This window comes from Hylobates moloch, unplaced genomic scaffold (genome assembly GCF_009828535.3).
Source record: "Hylobates moloch isolate HMO894 unplaced genomic scaffold, HMol_V3 SCAFFOLD_7, whole genome shotgun sequence".
Lineage (NCBI taxonomy): Eukaryota > Metazoa > Chordata > Mammalia > Primates > Hylobatidae > Hylobates > Hylobates moloch.
Genome location: NW_026652282.1, coordinates 89864948 through 89887168, shown reverse-complemented (window position 1 = coordinate 89887168; position 22221 = coordinate 89864948). Strand labels below are relative to the sequence as shown.

Here is a 22221-nt window from a genome sequence, read left to right as displayed (position 1 = left end):
AGGCCGCACAGTGCAATGGAAAGAACATGGACTTTGGAGTGAGAGAAATGTAGAACTGCATCCCAGCTTACTTATGTGTGACCTTGAGTAAGGCATCTAATATCTCTGGCCTTCAAGTTCCTCACTTGCAAAATGGGAATATTAACCAGCTGTATCACAGGGTTGTCATAAACACTAAGTGAGATTAGAAATGATGTCTCTAGCACAGTGCCCAGAACAAATTATTCAAGTAAGATTCTCTTCCTCCCAATCCTTGCTTACCATACCACAGAGCTGGACTCCTCTAGACAGGCAGAGACAGTAAGGACATCTCAATGGCTGTGTGCCTATCTGCTGTGGTGATGGTTGCTTTGGTTTCAAGTCTGGGTTTTTAAAAAATTTGTTTGGTTTTGATTGGGTTGATGGCAGGAGAGATTAGAGGTAAAAGTGGAACTGGAAACATTTCAAGGTATAGGATAAGCTTGATAGAGCCTTAGCTGAATTATTAGGATTCCATTAACTTTCCAAGAGCACACTGGAAATGGGGAATTTGGGTGGATTGTGAAAATAGGGGAGCAAACAAGAGGAGCCAAAATTAAGCAAGTGTTCTGGTCATTTAGTGAGTGACCTGGAATTTGAACACAGAAATGGGAACTAGAGGAGGGATGGGAAATGGGACTGTAAGATAAGCTTCACTGTGCCAAAGGAAAAGTGCAAAAGTGGGATGAAAGTGCATTCCTATGTGAACTGTTTCAGCTATGAAGACATGACCACACCTGAAAGCCTATCTGCCCTATAGATGTGAGGGAGGAGGGGGAGGAGAACAATATTAATCCTAACTAATTTTATCCTTAAACCCTGTCATGTGTTAACACCCTCCAAGTATTTCAACTGCAACATTTAATGTCTTCAAAAATGTTACTTTACTGACATATATGAAGAATTGTCACAAAGTATTTTTTAAAAAGGATTGAATACATTAGGTCTCTGAAAAATTATAAAGCACTTTCTTTTCTAGTATAAAAATAGGCTATGACCACACACTGGATTGCACAGTTAACTTATTAAATGTCAATTGTTATATTCTTAATAAGATTGAATGTAATACACTGAATTAGTCATTACAGTAGCATAAATGAATAGACTGACTGGATCACTGCACTTATTTTCCATTTTTCATGGAAACAATTTTCTCCACCTATAATTTCACAGTGGTTTCAAACTAGGTATTTCATTTTCACAAGACACTAGTAGCTCAAATCTTTCTCAGGCGCTCTTAAGTCTGCTCCCCTTGCTCTTCCATCTCTCACAAAAATAATCACAGAACATTTTTGCTAATAAACATTTTAAATCGCAAATACAAAATTATAGAACTCTCTCTTTTTAAAATTACTAGAGATGAAAGCATGTGACCCTCCCTAAAACTTTTCTTTTGGCTTTGCTTAAAGGCAGTAATCAAGAAGAATTTGGGCAGGATAATGGGCAAATTTACTTAAGTATCAACACGAAGAATCTTTTGGATATTCTTGCAGAAGGGCAGTAAATGTTTCCTTACTAAATAAAATTTGTTTAAATTAGTAACTGCAAACTAGAAGCTTATTGAGCACAATAACACTTTTTAGTCTATCACATCTGCAGAGTTACTGGTGGGCTATGTAGAGTCACATGGCTGAGATACCCAATATTTTTGCTGCTGCAATTTCATTACCACTTCCTCTTCCCAAGAAAAGTTCTAGCTGATATATATAAAATTTGAAATTGGTTATGAGTATTTGGGAATGATTGTTCTCCCCACTCTCAGAGATAGTGATAAAAAGCTTTGGAAGTCCTGAGGTCAGGGCTAGGAATCTCTGGCAAAATGTGTAGTGCCCAAAATTACTACTACTAGTACTACTGCTACTAGCAACTGTTCCTGCGATTACACCTCCTCTTCCTCTTTCTCCTTCTTTCCCTCCTCCTCCTCCTCCTGCTACTATGACTAGTACTACCACCACCACCGTTTATTGAGCTTTGACTATATATGCCAGGCACAGTAGCATGTACTTTACATGTATTGCCTTTCTCTTCAATGTATTATTAGTCCAAATTTTATGGATGGTGAAACTGAGGCTCAGGAAAAGTATGTGTTCAAGGCTGCACAGCTAACATGACTCCTGTCTGTCCAACTCCAAAGCTGTCACAGCACACTGCCTCCCAGGATGTATATACCATTTTTAGGAGAGGCAAGTTGTAGAAACTAAGGCTACAGTGTCCTGGGTTGGAGATAAAGCTGGACACCAAGTCAGGGAGGGAAGGGAAGCATATGTGGATGAACGCAGTGGATCTAGTGATTCCTTTTTTTTTTGAGATGGAGTCTGGCTCTGTCACCCAGGCTGGAGTGCAGTGGCGCGATCTCGGCTCACTACAAGCTCCGCCTCCCGGGTTCACGCCATTCTCCTCCCTCAGCCTCCCGAGTAGCTGGGACCACAGGCGTCCGCCACCTCACCCGGCTATTTTTTTGTATTTTTTTTTTTAGTAGAGACAGGGTTTCACCGTGTTAGCCAGGATGGTCTCGATCTCCTGACCTCGTGATCCACCGCCTCGGCCTCCCAAAGTGCTGGGATTACAGGCGTGAGCCACCGAGCCCGGCCGGATCTAGTGATTCCTATTGTTAACTCACCAATAGCAGAATAATACACAAACAGAGCATTTATGAGTCTGACTTTTCTGCTCTTCGAAAGGATAATAACTACCACCTTATTTCTTGCTTCACCTTCGTGATCAAACTTCTTGCAACCTGCATTTCCTTTTGTTTGTTTGTCTGTTTTGAGACAGAGTTTCCCTCTTGTCGCCCAGGCTGGAGTGCACGATCTCGGCTCACTGCAACCTCCACCTCCTGGGTTCAAGCAATTCTCCTGCCTCAGCCTCTTGAGTAGCTGGGATTACATGTGTCTACCACCACACCTGGCAATTTTTGTATTTTTTGTAGAGACGGGGTTTCACCATGTTGGCCAGGCTGGTCTTGAACTCCAGACCCCAGGTGATCCACCCGCCTCAGCCTCTCAAAGTGCTGGGATTACAGGCATGAGTCACTGTGCCCAGCCCTGCATTTCCTTATAACTTACTTTCTTCCTGACCTCTTTGAATTTACGTTCCATCTTCGTATTTGCATAGAACCTTCTCCCTCAAAGATGACTAATGAAATCTTCTATGCCTCTGCTCCAATTGACTCATCAAATCTTCCACATTTTGAAGGCCTCTCCTTCCTCTGAGATTTTGATCCTCTGTTTTTGTTGGTTTTCCTCGTCTCTTGACTGTTCTTTGTTTCTCCTTTGCTGTCCTTCAGAATTCACATCCCTATCCCATACCCCTTGCTCACTACAAGTCATCCTCATAATGGGTCCAGGAACCACCAGTGATTAACAAGAGACATCCAAGTGGCGTGTACCTTGGCCTTGCAAAACAACGTGTAATGGAGTGGTCAGGGGCACAGGCTCCAGAGCTAAAGTGCCTGTATTCAAATCCCCACTCTCTTACCTACCAGTGGCATGAACTTGGCAAAACACTTAAATATTTCTTTATCTCCGTTTATCTGTAAAGTAGGGGTATTAACAGTGTCTATCTCACAGAGCTGTTGTGAGAATTAAATGAGTTAACACATATTAAGCACTCAGCTGGAACAGAGGAAATCCTCAGTGTTACTTATTATTGTAGTCTTTAAGATAATAATGTCTAAGCCTTTGATTTTTTTCCACAAATGAATAATTTACTTTTGATATTTAATTTCCAAACTGCACATCATTCTTCAGTAATCTCCTCAAAAGCACCACAGTCTTTCTATTTATTTTTGGAAAGTCAGTTTGTTATTGTATTGTGAGTGACAAACAATTGGGTTGGAGATTTGTCACAGGTCCTCTTTTCAATCTATACATTCTCCATGGCTTTAAGTGCTACTTAGATGCTAATGACTTCCAAGTATATCCCTTTCCCAGACCTCTCTCTTGACCTCTAAATCCAGCTAGCCAGCTTTCTACTGGACATTTCCTACCTGCCTTTCTGACCCAGAGAACAATAAACCTTGCAGGTCTAAAAAGAACTCCTTTTATATTTCTTAACCTAGTTAAAGGGCATAGACCCATTTGGTCACCTAAACTAGAACCCTGTGGATCATCATAGTATTTCTTCTCCCTCACTCCTTCACCCATTAACTGATCACCAATTAATACTGATCTACCTCCTAGAGATGTTTTGAATTTATCCCTTCTTCCCTAATCCTACTGCCACTGTCTCAAGCTGGGCCTTCATCTCTCCCTGGATCAGTAAAAATCTAACTGGTCTCTTTGTCCTCACTTTTTACCCTGGACCCTTGACCTTTGCTCCATACTCCATACAACAGCCATAGCAATCCTTCTTAAATGCAGATTTTATTCAGTTATTCACCTGCTTAAAATCCTTCCATGGCTCCCCAGACTTCTCAGGTTAAAGTCTAAACACCTATACATGGCCTACAAGGCTCTTCATTATCTGGGCCCAAGCTACTTACTTCTCCATACTCACCTCTTGCAATCTCATGTCTTACATTCTGGCCAAGCCAAACTTCTGATAGTTCCCTGAACGTCTCCATGCTGATCACCCTTCTGTGTTCTCGCATGTGGTCCCCTTCACTCCCTTATCTCATTTCTATTGGCAAAATTCTACTCTTATTTCAAGATAACTCATTTTTTTTTCCATTCTGCAGCCTTTCCTAAGTTTCTCAGGCAGGCCTGAGTGTTTCTTCCTCCATGCCTTCTTGTCATCATGCATTTACGTTCATTACAGTAATTATCACTTCACATTCTATTTGCCATTTTACCTGTCAGGTTCTCAGCCAGTCTGTGTGTTCCTTGAGGGCAGGTGCCATTTCCTATTTATCTGTATGTACCCAGTGCTTAAGGCACCATTTTCCTCATAAAATGTGCTCATTTACACCTCCACTAATACCTCTGCTTTCTGTCTCTCCAGAGGGAGTAATTATTTTTCTCCTTCAACATTTGGCTAAAATGCATTTTCTCCATTAAATTTTCCAATTATACTAATTTCACTGACTACTCCTTAAAGAGGGCTCCACCAACAAATGTATTTGTGCTCTAATGGTTTAAATTCTATTCTTTCTTCCAGCTCAACCACCCTAAAATATTTAAGGATCATCTGCTGAAATCATCCACAGCAGTGTTTTTTAAATTAATTTATTTTAAAATATTTATATTTTATGCTTGGAGAAGCAGCCAGACATCTATTACATAGACTCCAAGATTCTTGCTCTTCCCAAACTAAATATCCTTCCAATGGGCAATAAGAGCATAAAGAAGAGAATACCAGCCTATCTAAAGTTTGAACTCTAAAGAGAAAGACTTCTAAAAGTGAATGAAGCTAAGACCTAGTAGCAACACAGAAAGCTGAAATTCCCCAAACTAAGGGAAACCTCTCCCTCTCTTCCAACTCATCTCCTTTCTTTCTTCTTTCTCCTCATGCTAAAGAGCAGTGCCGTCCAGCTCTTTAAGAGGATTGAGAAGAGCCAGAAGGAAATCAACCTGCCCATGGAGTTTCTGGGATGGATTAAGCCGTTGTATCACAGCAGTTCTGGAAAGAAGAAAAAGGTGGCACACAAAATATACAGGAAAGTGCTTTAATTTACTCAGTGCCCTAAAAGCTAAGAACAAGACTAAATAAGTAAAATTGAAAGGACTATACTACATTCATTTGTATTTTCTGCACTGCGTGCTGCTCTATAAATACTCTTTCTCACTATATACTGTGTTTTCCCTAACTAGACTGAAAGTTCCTGGAGGTCATCAACCACATATATTTCTTTTGTAGCCCCCAAATTGCCCACCACACTGAGTACACAGTGTATGCTCAATAAATGCTGTTGACCAACTGATTACTAAGTATTTAACTATATTTGCCCCTCGCTATGTTTTAGAATGCCTATTATTCACAGAACCACGGAGTATTGGAAGCGAAGAGGAAGTATTCATCTGTTGGTATACATTTTCCCTTGGCTATGCATTATACAGAGGTTTCCTTTGGAAATGTAAACAAAGGATGCCTGATGAGCCAGGACAAAGAACTATATATAGAGATCAAGTGGCTATCGTAGCAAGGTCAAAGCATGCCCTTCCTTAATTAGATTAAAGGGAGTCTTGGAGCTGCCTCTACCTCCTTCCCATGCTCTCCAGCCCCAACAGAAAACATTTTCCAACCACCCATCTACTGAATTCTGAAACCTCCAGCAGCAATTATAACAAGCTACATTACCACAGAAGTCGGCTAACAAATCTGTAGTGATCTTAATCTCTGTTTCTGTTATAATAGGAAGACTGCAGCTTTGTTTACTTTCTGAGGAGAATAGAAAACAGGGAGAAAGAATCACGATAGGGAGGCAGTATTTATGGCCCTTTTATGAAAAGTCAATTTGTGACAAAAACATTTGCAGACAATAAAGAAGGGGAACAGGTTTGACAGGAAAATACCCTATTCCAGTTTTCCCAGAAGCGCCTTAGCTGGTATCCTCCGCCCCCGCCCAATGTGAAATGCCTGGTATACACTGTGAATATAGTCATTCCCTATAGATGAATCTGGATTACATACAATGAAAAAATTCCAAATCACCCATCAGTGTCTGACTTTCATGACTGACAGTATTCTACTATATATTTCATTTTCTACAGTATTTATAAGCATTTATGAAGTCTCAAGTCCCTTCATTAACTAGATTTCTAATCCTGAGGTTTGTCCTGAAGGCTTTTGGAGAGACAGGCTTTGTGTTTAATGAGGATAATAAGTAACCTGGATTCACCGTATTATTAAGAGGAAGTTGGCCGGGCCCGGTGGCTCACGCCTGTAATCCTAGCACTTTGGGAGGCCAAGGCGGGTGGATTGCCTGAGCGCAGGAGTTCAAGGCCAGCCTGGGCAACACGGTGAAACCACGTCTCTACTAAAATACAAGAAATTAGCCGGGCATGGTGGCGTGTACCTGTAATCCCAGCTACTTGGAAGGCTGAGACGGGAGAATCGCTTGAACCTGGGAGCGGAGGTTGCAGTGAGCCAAGATTGTGCCACTGCACTCTAGCCTGGGCAACAGAGCAAGACTCCATCTCAAAAAAAAAAAAAAAAAAAAAAGAGGAAGTTAAGGGCACATCCCCAACCTTTCAGAATGGATGATGTCATAGAAGACAGAAATGGCCTTCCATAAGCCATCCTCTAGGGTCCCTGTCATCAAAGACAGACTCCTAAACCCAATAGACTATGAAGTTAAATCCAAAAATACATTCTCACTCTCAACAATATCTCACTATTCTTTCCCAGTTCTCAGTTAACGTTTATATTCAATTGTCTGTATTTCTTGCACATGTGTATCCAAATCAGGGTGGATTTTTGTAGCATGTAAGCCCTCAGAGGGTAGATACTGTGCCTATGCTGTTTTCTTTATACCTGGTACAATGCCAGGCATAAAAAAGGATTAGTAAAAGTAGACCTTCTGTGTATCCAGAGCCGACAGAGGCCTACATGATCGGGTTTAGCAAGCATCCATAAAAGAACCCTTCTTGAATATCTACTGTACGGGCTACTCTTTCCCCTTAATCTATTTGCATGTGGCAGCGCTAGTGTCACCTCATTAAGACTCAGGCAAGAATACTAACTTCAGGACGGAACTGTTAAAACACTGCTTGTTACCTAAAAAGCCAAAGTGGGTCCTTCCCTATTAACACAATGATGGATTGTTTTATGAGACTTGTCACTTAAAAAAAGAGTAGGGCCCTGAACATAAAGGTTTGATTGGCAGGATGGGCTGGGAAAGGTTGGAACAGGCTATGTTTGGGTGAGGCTGGCCAGGGTCACAAGCTCTTCAGAGTGGGAAGATGAGTCCTTAGAGAGGTCCTAAAGTGAATGAGCTATAAAAATAAACTGCTTACTTTGCTATTTTCACTACAACTTGTTCTGTACTTACTAGTCTTTTTGATGAGAACAAGGAAGGTGATTATAATTTCTAACCACATTTTATTCACTATTAGCTGTTACTCTATATTCAATCATGCAAATTCTAAATCAAGGGATCTCTTATCTTGTCTCCTGCTTACAATACTCCCTTGTCCCTTTGCCAGTGTGGATGTCTTATACTGTAATCTAACAGCATAATGAGAAACTTTGACAGAGTGGAACATTAGAGGGATTCTGATTAGCTGAAAGCCATTTTGAAATACTTTATATTTTGTTTCTCCCCTCTTGGAAAGAATAAGCCAGGAGAGAAAAAGAATAGAATAAAGAAAGTAACCATTCACAGCATCACGACCTGTGATACCTAGAAAGAAGTCGAAGGTCATGTTGTCAGTTCAACTCCTCATTTTATAGGTAGGAACACTGAAACTGAGAAGCTAAATGACTTAGATTCATACCACCAGTTCATGGAAGAGCCAAGTCTAGAACACAATTTTCCAAATCACACTCTAGTGTTCTTTCTTTTCATTCCTTATGCTTCTTCCCTAATCCCCCACTTCATTTTACAGTCTCTTATCTGAGTTTAACCAGTACTCTATGGACCCTACATACAGCACCACTCTCTTCCACAAATGGAGTGCCCAGCAGGGATTAAATTTCTATGGTATGCCCATCATACAAGTACACTCTACTTGAAGAAATTCAATACTTTAAGAAATCCAAATGATTGGGAGTCAGAAGATTACTCATATAATAAGAGGATTCTTTGCCTTACAAGAAGATTCTCCACAATCTCTTAAATAGGAATCTATAGATTGGATTAAGAGATGAGATCTTAATAAAATTGAAATAAAATAAACTTGAACTGTTACATTTGTCTGTCATACAAGTAAGATTAGAACCAGTCTATCAGGTTCTAAATAGAATTAGAAACATTTTTATCCAACCACTGCCCATGAGGAATCCTATAATATTTTACCCAACCCTGTTTACACTTGAAGCCCTACCATCAGCTCTTCAACAAAATCAACACAAAACCAAATGGTATGTTTCATGCTCTTGAGAAAGAGAAATAACATCTTTATTTTATTATGTCCATTTAAGAAGAGGTCAGCTCTTCTTCTAAGTTCTGCTCTAAGTTTGATGTAGATGACAATTGATTAAAACCTCACACTTTACAGCACTTTACAATTTACAACTTTAAGATAGACATGATTTGTTGATGACAAGAATAAGTGGAAAGGTAATGAGTGATGACCAGGTGGGGTGCATGGTATAGATAGGACCATGGGCAGGGGATGAAGAGGGAGAGAGGCTAGAAAGAGGAGAAACAGTCCTGATAATATTGTTACAGAAACAATATTGTGCTGAATTAACCTCACCTTACCCCAAGGACCCAGGATTCCCAACTTCCCTATGACACCCCAGTAATCTCTTTAAGGAGTGATAATGTCCAGTTTGATGATGGATGAAGCACACTTCATGTCTGATTTTCATACTGCCTGCTGTTTGGAAAGGAGAATAGGTTGCCCCTTGAACTATTATCCCCCCACCGTCCATCACCACCGTCTGTCTATTCTTTTTAAACCATAGGTTTCTGACACTTTTTTTGGAACAAGCATCCTAAAGGAATGAGACTTTCTAGAACTGCCATTCAGTCCTTCATTCCAAATAACTGGGCTACACTCTGACAAAACTGAAGTCCTCCCAAAGGGTCACCCATTTCAGGTCCTCTGAAAAATCACAAATGTTTCTGTTACATACCTCAACCTGCTGGCAGATCTGTATTAGTTTGGCCATTTGATTTTCTAGTTCGCTGTTGCGCTTAACCAGGTTGGTGAGGTTCATCTCCAGAGTTTGCTGTCATCGCAGAGAGTATGAATCCAGAGGGAAGCAGAGAAGAGGGGAAAAAAGAACCATGAGCTTGAGAACCAATGTCATGTAAAAATCGGTTAGTCAGTAGACAAATGTTTCAAAGATTCATTTAGCATCTGCCATGAGCCAAGCACTAATCTAGGTACAAATTAATAATGCTGCACATTTGCTCATTATTGGGGAAAATATGACATTCATGACTTCGTGGATGTAGGAATTTATTGACATTAAAGAAACCTTATGTTTTAGGTAATATCTTTAACTTTTCAAAGTATTTCATAGGCAATATCTCATTTCGCCCTCATAGTAATCCCACAGCATATGAAGAACAGATATTATTATCTCTTTTCCAGATGAGTAGACTAAGCAAACTATTACACATGTTCCTCAACTTACAATGCATTTACGTCCCAGAGAGGGCATTTTCAACTTAAGAAATTTTCAACTTATGATGGACTTATCCAGATGTAACCCCAACATAAGTCAAGAAGCATACTGAACGCATATCACTTTCACACCACTGTCAAATTGAAAAATAGTAAGTTGAACTATGGTAAGTCAGGGACCGTCTGTAATTATTGAATGATTGCCAGACACTATGCCAGGCAATTTCATATATACTATTTAAAAACCATAACAATCCCACAAAGTAGAAGATGCTAGTATTTCACAAATGGGAGTACCAAGCTTCAAAGTGGAGTTAAAGTATTTTGCACAGTCATCTTACTAGCATGTGCAAAACTAGGACTGGAACCCATGTATCCAGCCCTCAGTCACAGTTTTGCTGCAGTATTCCATGATTTTTTTTTTTGTTTTTGATTATAATATTTTATATTTATCAGTAGGGTCCTTCAGGAAAAAAAGAGTATTTTGAGTGTGGAATTCATCAAAATCTAGCATTGTATCTCACAACTTTCCTTCTTTGGCACCAAGCCTTCACCCACAAGAGAGGCAGGGCTTCAAAATGCAAAGCCTGACTGTATCAAGAGAGGACATCAGCCAGGCACGGTGGTTCACGCTTGTAATCCCAGCACTTTGGGAGGCTGAGGTGGGCAGATCGCTTGAGCCCAGGAGTTCCAGGCCAGCTTGGGCAGCATAACAAAACCACATCTCAACAAAAAATGCAAAATTTAGTTGGGCGTGGTGGCGTGCATCTATAGTTCCAGTGACTCAGGAGGCTGAAGTGGGAGGATCACTTGACCCCAGGAGGCAGAGGTTGCAGTGAGCCAGGATCACACCACTGCACTCTAGCCTGGGTGACAGAGCGAGACCCTATCTCAATAAATACATATTTTAAAAAGAGAAGATATCCATTGCTTATCATCGTTTACTGGTACATAGATTCTTTCAGGTACATATTAGGAGTACTTTGCAGATCTGTTGAATATAATGTTGTTACAACAGTAGCCGGAATTCTAGCATGTTTTCAGTTGAGCAAGCTACTGTTTCCCATTCCTTTTTTTTTTTCTTTTTGTTTTTGAGACGGAGTCTCGCTCTGTCGTCCAGACTGGAGTGCAGTGGCGCGATCTCGGCTCACTGCAAGCTCCACCTCCTGGGTTCACGCCATTCTCCTGCCTCAGCCTCCTGAGTAGCTGGGACTACAGGCGCCCGCCAACACGCCCGGCTAATTTTTTGTATCTTTAGTAGAGACGGGGTTTCACCGTGTTAGCCAGGATGGTCTCGATCTCCTGACCTCGTGATCCGCCTGCCTCGGCCTCCCAAAGTGCTGGGATTACAGGCTTGAGCCACCGTGCCCGGCTGTTTCCCATTCCTTATGTGAAAAACAGAGTATCATTTCACTCTAGATTAATCATGGGCTTTTTTATTTCTCCCCACTCCCAAGTCTTTCAGCCCTGGTAGCTCCTTTTCCTCTAAGACTCACCCCAATATCTACTTCTCTCTCACCCACTATCCCAGTACCCCATAAAGTCTGTTCCAAATGTAATACCCCAACTTACTGGCCCTTATTCTGCTAGCATTCCTTCCCTCAGTCATTTTAAGTGCTACACTGCTATCTCCATTGTTCCTATGTTTTGTAGTTCAAAGTTCATGCTTTTGAAAAAGTGGATGGGGGTATGTGGGGGAGAGAGGGAACATGAAGGAAAAGAACGGATTTGTGTACTTGGCCCCTTTCCTGTCTGCTAAGTACCTGTAGCTCCTTAATATCTTTGGCACTGTTCCCATGAATAGATGGATATATTCACATAGATACCTGTGTTTGCAGGCTGGGTAGTGTGATTTCACATTTTCTCATACTGGATTATGAGGACCAGCTGAACCCTTGCTTCCCTTCCTGCCAGGTCTCTCTTGGCTTCCTTGGCTTTATTCCCATGGAAGTGATTTTTCACCATTTATTCTATTTTTCTTGTATTGGGGCACAATGTCTCCCCTGACCTCCTTTAATCCCACTACCATCTCAATCTGTGGTCTTCTTGGCAAAGAAAAGGGGAAGGAAGAAGAATACAGGAAGCAATCATTGATTTGGACATGATCTCTAAGCTAAATTGATGTCAGAGGAATAAAAGAAGTGGCAGTTCAGAAATTTAATAGAAAAATGTATTGAACACCTACTCTCTTCAAGGTACAGTGACTTCACAGATAAAGAGGAAGTAAAATTAAGATGGGCCTTGAAGGATAAACAGAATTTTAATAGACAGAGATGCATGGGGGCAGGATGTTCCAGGCACAAGGAATGTAATGAGCAAAAGTGCAAAGAAATAAGGCCATGAACAGTGGGTGGCTCATACCTGTAATCCCAGCACTTTGGGAGACCGAGGTGGGTGGATCACCTGAGGTCAGGAGTTCAAGACCAGCCTGGCCAACATGGTGAAACCTCGTCTCTACTAAAAATACAAAATTAGCCAGGCATGGCGGTAGACACATGTAATCTCAGCTACTCGGGAGGCTGAGGCAGGAGAATTACTTGAACCCCAGAGGCAGAGGTTGCAGTGAGCCGAGATTGCACTATTGCACTCCAGCCTGGGCAAAAAGAGAGAAACTCTGTCTCAAAAAAATAATAAATAAATAAATAAAAAGTATAAAGAAATAAAATATATGGCATATTCAGGGAATAGTAGTTTCATTTGGCTAGAACAGAGGGTAGAAAGAGAGTAGTGGGGGACGCAGCTGGAAATGGAGACCAAAGTCCTGTTATAAAGGTCTTAAGTGCCTAGATAAGGAGTTTGTAGTTTGTTTGTTTGTTTTTGTTGTTGTTGTTGTTGTTTGCACTGAGGACTTACCAAAAGCTGTTGAGCAAGGTAATGGCATAATCAGGGCTGCATTTAGGAGATTAACCTAGCAGCAATATGTGGGGCAGACTGAAATAGGAAAGCCCAGGGCAGGGGGGTGGGGGAAGGACACTCGTTAGAAGAAGGCTGCAATATTCAAGGCCGTAGGGTAATGCAAGTCTGGGCCAAACTGAGGATAATTGAAAGAAATGTGTTTCAAGAAAGGATTTGTCACTGTCAAATATGCGGAGAATGCAAGAAATATGAGGACTGATAAAAGGCAGCTGGATTTGGTAATTAGAGGTCACAGATGACCTTTTGAAAAGGTGTTTCAGTAGCGTTTTAGAAGAATTTGTGAAATCCTGAGGTTAGAGTATGGTGTAGTGACAAAGTAGAGGCTGCAAGTCTAGACTCCTCTTCAAAAGTTTGGCCATAAGGTGAATATAATAACTCTGTAGTGTGATGAAAGGGTCTAGCTTGAGTTAGGCAGTGGGAATTGGTAGTGAACCCAGTTGATGATTTTCTCTAGCAGTGGCCCAAATTCCTATCAATGGAAATTCCATGTATCACAAATGAATATATTGATATATTAGGCAAATATAATGTAGATTGATGAACGCCAAGCAAATACAATATTAGAAATTTGTGTTTCCAACTGTAATGCATTTCCATTCAAACATGGGATTCCGTGAGGATAATGTTTTTAACAAGTACCTCAACCTGTTGCAACACTGGTCACAAAACTGATATCTCATAAATAATTCACAGTACAGAGCAGGACATAGCAAAATCTCTGCTATGTGTTCCTCTTTTGTGGTCCAGAACCGAGACTCGCGGCTTCTATAAAGCCACTGAAAACAAAAATTAGGGCTGAACACATAATTTGAGGTCTGGTTAGACTATGCGCCTTGAGTTACCATCACAAAATTATGGCAAATGGTTAGTTTGCTTTGCCCCCCTAGCAATTTGCAGAATGCCAGCACATGTTAACAACACAGAGCTAGAACTGACAAGATGACTCTAATTTCAACCTTACTTCATTAATATGAAAATGCTTTGAAAAATAAATCTTTGGCTAATGAAAACACCATCTGTTGATGGCTTTTTGCCACTGTTTTCTTACAATATGAGACATAATTTGAGGAAAACACCGAACATTTACTTACTCATTTCCTATTCATTTACAAGGAATTAAAGCCTCCTCTCAAATTGGAATTTATCCTCAATAATGAACATATGCAAAGGGAAACAGAGAATTGAAACGACTATGCAGTCTAAGGAAGTCACTCTTTCCTTATCATGCCTAGCACTGACGAATCATTTAGAACAAAAAATTCTGGGCCACTCTGGGTTTGAATAATTTGATTGATTTGGCCAAGTAATTATCTTGTCTGTACTCTGGCGGAGTAAACAAAGAGGGGGTGTGTGTGTGTGTGCGCGTGTGTGTGTGTGTGTGTGTGTGTCTAAAATCTCTTTATATAAAAGTAAACATGTCTCTTGGTTGTTGTTCAGTCTTGAAATATTGGTGTGTTTTGCTCTGCTCCTGTGCAATGTAGTTAATGACTGGGCCAGGTTCCTTATGTTCAAGCCCAGTTAGTGCAACTTTCTCAGGACAGTTGAACCGTGACACCAAGAGAGCCAAAGTGGCAGGGGAGATTGGAATGGAGATATCTGCTGGTAGGAAACAGGACACGAGGTTGGCAGCCAGGGGGCAGGATGAAACTCCCATTTCCTGCTGCAAGAGGTTACCTCTGGGTCTTTGTGTGCTTCCCTTTTATGGGTGTTACAGAAGCCATTTTAGTTTATGAAACTGTGAGACCTTCTTCACCTCCAGATGGCTACATCATGCTAGCTCACACGAAATTGTACATGTGTCTAAACAGCACAAAGTAAGGGAAAGAGTTGGCTGATTTGCATAACAGATTTTAAAAGGCCTCAGTTAGCTAAATTGGCAGTCTACACTGATTCCATTTTTACCCGAGTTTTACTTCATTTGTGTTGTATAGATTAGGCCTCTGTGCTCTCTTATTCCCTTCCCAAAGAGGAAAATGTTTTGCCATCTGAGAAAGCTGGGCACAGGCTATTCTTCTTCCAGACAGCATCCCATTAACAGAAATGGCTTCTTCAACCCTCTCAAATAATTGCTGTTTTGTTTTTTTTCACTTCTCTAGACACAGATTATTTCAGGTAACTTTCTCATTGGCTCCCTCAAGAAAACTAGCCATACATCAAGACACTACCTCTTTATTAAAGCGAGGTAGATTACCCCATTATGGCACAAACTGGACCATGATCTCCATTTGTCATACTCCATGAAGGCATATGTATTCGCACATATATGAGCACTCCTACACACATCAACCTGACACAAGAAGTACTGAAGCTTAAAAGGGGGTGTAATCTGTATTAGTTATATTGAAACATATCATTTCCATTGAAACACGGCACTGTCATAGAATGTCTGTATTCTCTCTTGCTGTCTAAAAGGTACAAGGGGAATATTATCTAAACCTAGACAAGATCCTGACTGCTTTTATGTGGGAATTGAACCTTGGGGTGAGCACAGGAAGGGGAGAAGTGAAATAGGGAAGAACGGCCAATTCACCCCAAACCTGAGTCTTCCTGATTGACAGAAGGCAACTACATCTTTAAAAATAATCTGAGCCAGTGGCCCCATTACTATTCTTTGACATGCTCTTTTTTGACATCCTGTCTATGCACCAACATTTTCAGCTCTTCCAAAAGCCAGAAGCCAGAATCTTCACACGCTTTTAGGGTCACAGTCTGCTTTCTTTTTTTAACTGCTTGTCTTAAAATACTTACTTTGCTTTTGCTTCAGTCTGTCACTTTATGTATCAATTACATATGGCCTCTCAACAACAGAACATGCCATCTGGTTCACAAACTGAAGCCCACACCCTTATGCCAGAATTTATTATTTCCCCAAACATTTATTTGCTGTTGTATAGACACAGGCTACGTCTCAGAATGAGATGAAGGTGATATACTGGATGTATATCACATAGGTCTACTCTACTTGAGGTTTGTTACTAAATAACCTGACCCTCAAGCCAGGTGAAAGACTTGCCATCTTTTCAAAAGGCTCTGCGATCATCCAGCTGAGACCCATACCTCCCCCACTCTCCTTATCAGAAATGCTACCCAAACCTTCCCATATTCTTTTCTTTCCCCCATCTTCAGGTGCATAGCATGATTACATCTCTAGCTCAAATGGATACATTATTATTTGGACATTCTAAAAGTAAACCTGTACTAAAAACTTAAATCTAGTGTTTATTTTGATAGCCCTCAGACTAGTGAGCCAAAGCCAACTCTACTTTCCTGGAGGACTCAGGGTTGTATTCCACTTGCGCTATTCCTCTTCACTTCCTGCCTCTCACACACATCCCCCTCTTTCTCTTTCAACTTCTATTCCTTCATGCCTAATTTCTAGACCACGAGTGTTCTGCAAGGCTAAATCCTCGGCCTTTGCTCAGCTCACTACTGCATGGCTCTACCACCACGCTGAGGACTCTCAAGTCTATTTCTCCAGACCCAATCTTTCAGCCACTGGGAAAGTCTAAATTTTAACCCCTTCTAGGACACTTGCCCTTTCAGTTCCGAGAGACCCCCATGCTCTCTGTCCTCCATATGTTTCAACAAACTCTTTTCTCCTGGCTAGAGCACTCCCCTTCCCTGCCTCAACTCCTGTCCCCTAACAGGGCATTCAAAAACCCACCCAAATTCTATCTTGCTATCCCTTCTATGCTCCGTAACAGCCCCTGTTCTTCCACTGTCATTGCACTTATCACACCATCTCGTAACTGTGTCCTTAATTATCTGCCTCCCTACACTAACCTGAGAGCTCCATCAGGGTTGAGGCTGTGCTTTCTCAATCACTGTAACCCTAATACCTATCCTGGTGCCTGCCACCTAATAGATGTTCAAGAAATGTTTGTTGAACGAATGATTGTTAAATGACCCACAATCACATCAGACTCAAATCTAAAGTCAAAGCATCTCCCAAAAACTGCCTCCTCTTCCTAATTTCATTTTTGTCCTCCTCAATACCACCATCCTTCAAGACATCTCCACCTCAGAAGTCCTTTTTAATTCATTCTCTTCACAGTGTATAATCATCACAGTCATTCACCAAGTTTTGTCAATTCTTTCTGCATGGACTCTCTCCAGTTTGGCCCTTCTTCTCCAATAAATTCACTCATGATTCTCTGTTTTTGAGCTCAATGATATCCTTTCCCTGACCCCTCCACTGTGCTTCACAGCATCCTGTGCAAACCTCTGCCATGGCACTTACCATACTGAATTGGAATTTCCCACTTGTCTATCTCCCCTACTAAGCTCAAAGTCCCTTTAGGACTGGGACTGTGCCTTATTTCCTGTGTCCCAGCTCCTACCACAGTGATCAAAGTGTTTAGTAAACAAAGTGAATGTTCATTCACTGTTTGTTAAATGAATGAATGAATCCTTAGCCTAAATCCCTGATACTACGGTTTAGGTTATTGTCAGTTCTAGCTTCATGTGAGACAAAGAATAAGGCATTACCTCATTATATCAACCTTTCATGAACATGAAGGCCATTATCACATTTTTCCCTTTAAACCTCACTTCTTTGGGTTCAGTAATTCTTGTTTCCTTAATCTTTCCTCACCTATATTGTATTTCTGTAATATGTTTCTTTGCCCAACAATAACAGACGGGATTTCTATCCACCCAAGAACAATCTCTGCGTCATCATTTTGTAAATTGTTTTCAAACAAATGATTGTTAGCTCCTTTCAAATATTGAAGCGAAAACTTGAGCCAAAAGAAATAACAGAAAAACAGAAAGATAAGGGTTGAGATAATAGGAGTATCTACTTGCTAAACTTGCTCTCAAACCAAAAAAACAATGGAAAACATCTTCCAAAACAGGGTCCTGATAATAATAAATGAGTTCAAAGACAGAGAAATCAACATAAGTCTTGCAGAGAAAAGAATAGGGGTTCAAATGAGTCTTAGTGCACAGTTTGGGTAGAGATGAAATAAAATGTATTTTATCCTCATACACACATGAAACATGTACAGATTTATACATATTGTATGTGATGGGGAGCAAGTCTGGAACAGTTAAGAGACCACAGAGAAGGCAGATCTACAAGCAAGAATGATTTTACGAGCATGAGTTGAAGGCTGGTTTAGCTGAGAAACCTGTCAGATACTGTCCCCAACCCCACACACACATGTTCACCACCATCACCACCAGACCTTAGAGAGCACAAATCTGGTCTCAAATGTTTTGTTCTTATTATATTTAGCTACTGTGATTTAGTACCTGACTGAGAGTGAGAAACAACATTTTTCTTTTCCCTCACCTATAGTAACCCACCCTGGCCTCCACTGAAGATTTTTCTTATCATGCATATGTTTGATCTGGCTCATTTATTAGACTGATCCTTAGCCGCAGGATGGGTTCTGCTGAGGCTCTAACACTCCCTAGGGTGACAACAGTAAGCTTACCTTACACTCATGGCCCCCTCCTACCCAAATTATCAGAAGATTTACACACTCTCACATCTTCACATACAATGATACACATTTTATAGATATACTTTCATACACATACACAGAGTCATTCTCAGCCACATATTTATGCAGGAATATACACACTCATATACAGTGATGCATACATGTGTACTCAAATATACTCTCAACCTAGTCTCTCATAAATATATTTCACTTTCTTTCCCTTATATTTATACTTATACTGGTTGAGAAATGCCTATGAGAATATGACTATATGCCCATTAGTACATTAGTTGAGAGGGTATCTGTCTTGGCAGACAGTAGTGGGTGTCAAGTGGGTGAGTAGATAAATGACTGGGAGAAGGTGGTGACTGAGTGAGAATGGGTGGGTGGATGACAGAGTGACTGAGTAGGAAGAAGGACAAGTAATCAACTGTGATAAGATTCCAGAATAGTATATTTTCCAACCTTTTAACTCTCATTGTGGCGTTCCTTTGAACATCCTCCAAGTCTCATATCTCCCTTCTCTTTGTCTGGCAATCATTAGCTTTCTCTGTCCCAGTCTCGCTTCGAGAGAGAGAGAGAGAGAGAGAGAAAGAGAGAGAGAGTGTGTGTGTGTGTGTGTGTGTGTGTGTGTTACTTTCTCATGATAAAAGGCTTACTCCAGTGCTGGGTAATATTTTATAACAAGATCCCTGATATGTAAATGTAACTGCATTTAAGAATTATTTGTAGTAATGAATTTGTGGAAATGTAATAAGAAAAAGAAAATGTGCTTGTTTATTCCTTTCAGGAAATTCCTCTATTCCCCCTGGTTTTCATCAGCTATATTTTTGGCAGGCTGTGGGCATGGAAATGTGAAGACATCACTCTCAAAGAGAATTATAATAATCACATCTGATTTATACAGATGTCACCATAGGGTTAGGCAGTTGGAAAATCCAGTGATCAAAATGAATAGGCACTTAAAATTAAGGACATGCCATACTTTTGCTAGCACTCTGGTTTTGAACATTGTCAGTAGTTCACAGGAGATCTTTTTTCAGCCTTTCAGGGTATATATAATGGCAAGACAGATTTATATCTTCTAAGATGAGATCCAAAGCAAGCTATAGGCACCGGTATATTTCCTGCAAATCCATTACAAAAACTGAATTCGTTTGGATTTCTTGAGCAAATACTATGTGTACTAGAAACTAAGGAGAATGCTAAAGAAATAAAAGACATTTCTGACCTGAAGGAGATTATGACGTAGTTGTGATGTTTTGGAGTGGTCTTATGGGGTTTGAATTATGCATTAAAGAATACGTAGGATTTGTAAACAGGCCAAGAGAAGAACACTAGTGACAGTTAAGAATCAGAAAAGAGAATGGTATATTTTGCAGACAGTTAGGAGGCTCACCGGGGTAGATGAAGGTAGCATGTTTTAGAGGAGTAGAGGGGAAAATACATGGGCAGCACAAGAAAAAAGTTGTATGGGACTTACAATATTGAGTTGAAGTCTATTAGCAATAGACAGTCACCGAAATTTGACCTCTTTTATGAAGCCAAAATTTATTAAAACGATAACAATCTTTTATAAGGATGGAAACTCATGTGATAATGAAAATTCTAAAATCTGAAGCCATTTTATAGAAATGCCCCATATATCATGAACTAAGATATATATTAGGACTAGTGAGTGAAAAGTGAGAGGTGATGGAGAAAATAATTACTCTGATAGAACTTACTGCTCTAATAACTGTCGTGAATAAAAATATTCTTTAAAATTGAATAATTAATTGAACTACTGGTAGCCTGCTGAAAGACATGTGTCCTGCATATCAACCCTATTGGTAGACTGGACAACAAAATAAGATCATGAAACTAAACTAAGTACCCCAAGTCCTCTAATCCACTTTGAGTACATGTTAAAAAGACAGGCTAGTTTCTGGTTATTCTGACTTTTCATCTATAACATAATGGTTTGTTTATTCTTTATTGAACAAATAAATATTAGAAGCCACTAATCCTAATCAGGGAGGTTCATATATAAAAAGTAGTTACAAATGTCAACAGTGAAGTTCCAGAACCAAAAAGTAAAAATAAACACTGTATCAGATACTGGCTAGAAAGCCAACCTCCTAGAAACAGGGGAAGAATGATAGTATGGGGAAGAATGATAGTATAGTATATATCTCCTACAGGACTCCTGTGCTTCTCTCAGGGCCAGGGCCAGGGGGATATATGCAGGCAGACTCTCCCATAGCTCCTGCCAGCCAACTTTGTCCCTTTCTCCTTGGGGAAGAATCAAACAGACTAAGGGGGTAATCCTAAATGATTTTCCAATTTAAAATTAACCCAAAGAAGTGAGTATATGTGACACTAAAAGTCAGACTTCCTCTCTGCTTAACATGGAGAATTAATATTCTTTTATACTTGGCACCAAACTAAAGTGACCCCTCCACCCCCGCAACACACACACACAAGCAGTACCTCTCTCACCCTCCCCAAAGTCCAAGATGTTTCAGACAACATAATGAACCACACGGTTGGGAATGATTCATATTTTTCCACTCTCCATCCAAAAATGAGCAAAAATAGTTTCCACTTAATTTATAATCAGAATTTTCTGCACATTTCCTAAAATATTAAAGGGGAACTATTCAAAATCTGGCTTTCTTTCTCCAAAAATTACTGATTAGTCACAGACTAAAATATATTTTGGTAAAATATGTCCATGTTCCATCCATCCCTGGAGATGAGGGCTATAGCTTCATGATGCCAAATATCTAATCAATCATCATGTCTTCGGATGTTTTCAAATAGCTAGTCTTCTGTAATACAAGCTTACACTAGCCAGTCTTTTTGTTATCTCGACAGTGCATATGGACACAGATTTTTCTGTTTGGATTATTTCTCAAGGCCAATGACTTATTATAGTTCCAACACCTGCAAATATTTGGCAGAGATTGTTCTGTCCTCTTCACATCCCCCACTCTTCCTATAACCCCGCTCCTATCTTTTGCCATTATACAGCTGTAAGTTTATACAATCTGTCCCTTCCTTGATGTCATTAATCATTTATCTATGACCATGAAATGTACAGTTGCGGGAGCATAAAGTTAAGTTTCAAATCACATTTCATGGGGAAAACTTAGATCCAAAACAAAGTGGCAGCCGGCTACAGTACAAAGGATAGTTAACTCAATCTAGAGGCTGAGTTCCAGTTCTAGCTTTCCCATTACTAATCATTTCTTTGATTTTGACCAAGTCACTTAATCTATCAAGGTTTGTTTATACAACTTTAAAGTACAGCACTTCGACTAGACCAAGTCAAAGGCCTAACATCTTATGAGTCTAAGAACTGAAGTCAACAAGATTATTCCCCTCTGCAGCCTTGATATGAATGAGAGTATCAACTTGAGTGAAATAAAAAAATTGAATTTTGTACACATTTATACATATCAGGTATGAATAATAACCAGAAGAGGCACAAACCACAGTCATTGTGACTACTCTCAATATTATTTCCAACAAATTACAGGACAAATATATCCTATTCTGAGTACTGCTACTCTCATCAACATTATACTTTTTACAGAAGTGACAATGAATCATCCACAGCATGGCAGGAGGAAAATCTCCATTCCCTTCTTGCTCTCCTTTTATCCTATCTGGGT

At 40.2% G+C, this 22221-nt stretch overlaps 1 protein-coding gene across 3 annotated transcripts in view; it reads right to left on the bottom strand.

Moving 5' to 3' along the window:
- MID2 (midline 2) overlaps positions 1–22221 on the bottom strand; it is a 105141-nt gene that overhangs the window by 65832 nt on the left and 17088 nt on the right. For all 3 annotated transcript variants that reach the window (XM_032757432.2, XM_032757431.2, XM_032757433.2), the window contains exon 3: positions 9700–9795. In XM_032757432.2, coding sequence (XP_032613323.1) covers positions 9700–9795 — 96 coding nt within the window. The remainder of the gene's footprint in view (positions 1–9699; positions 9796–22221) is intronic.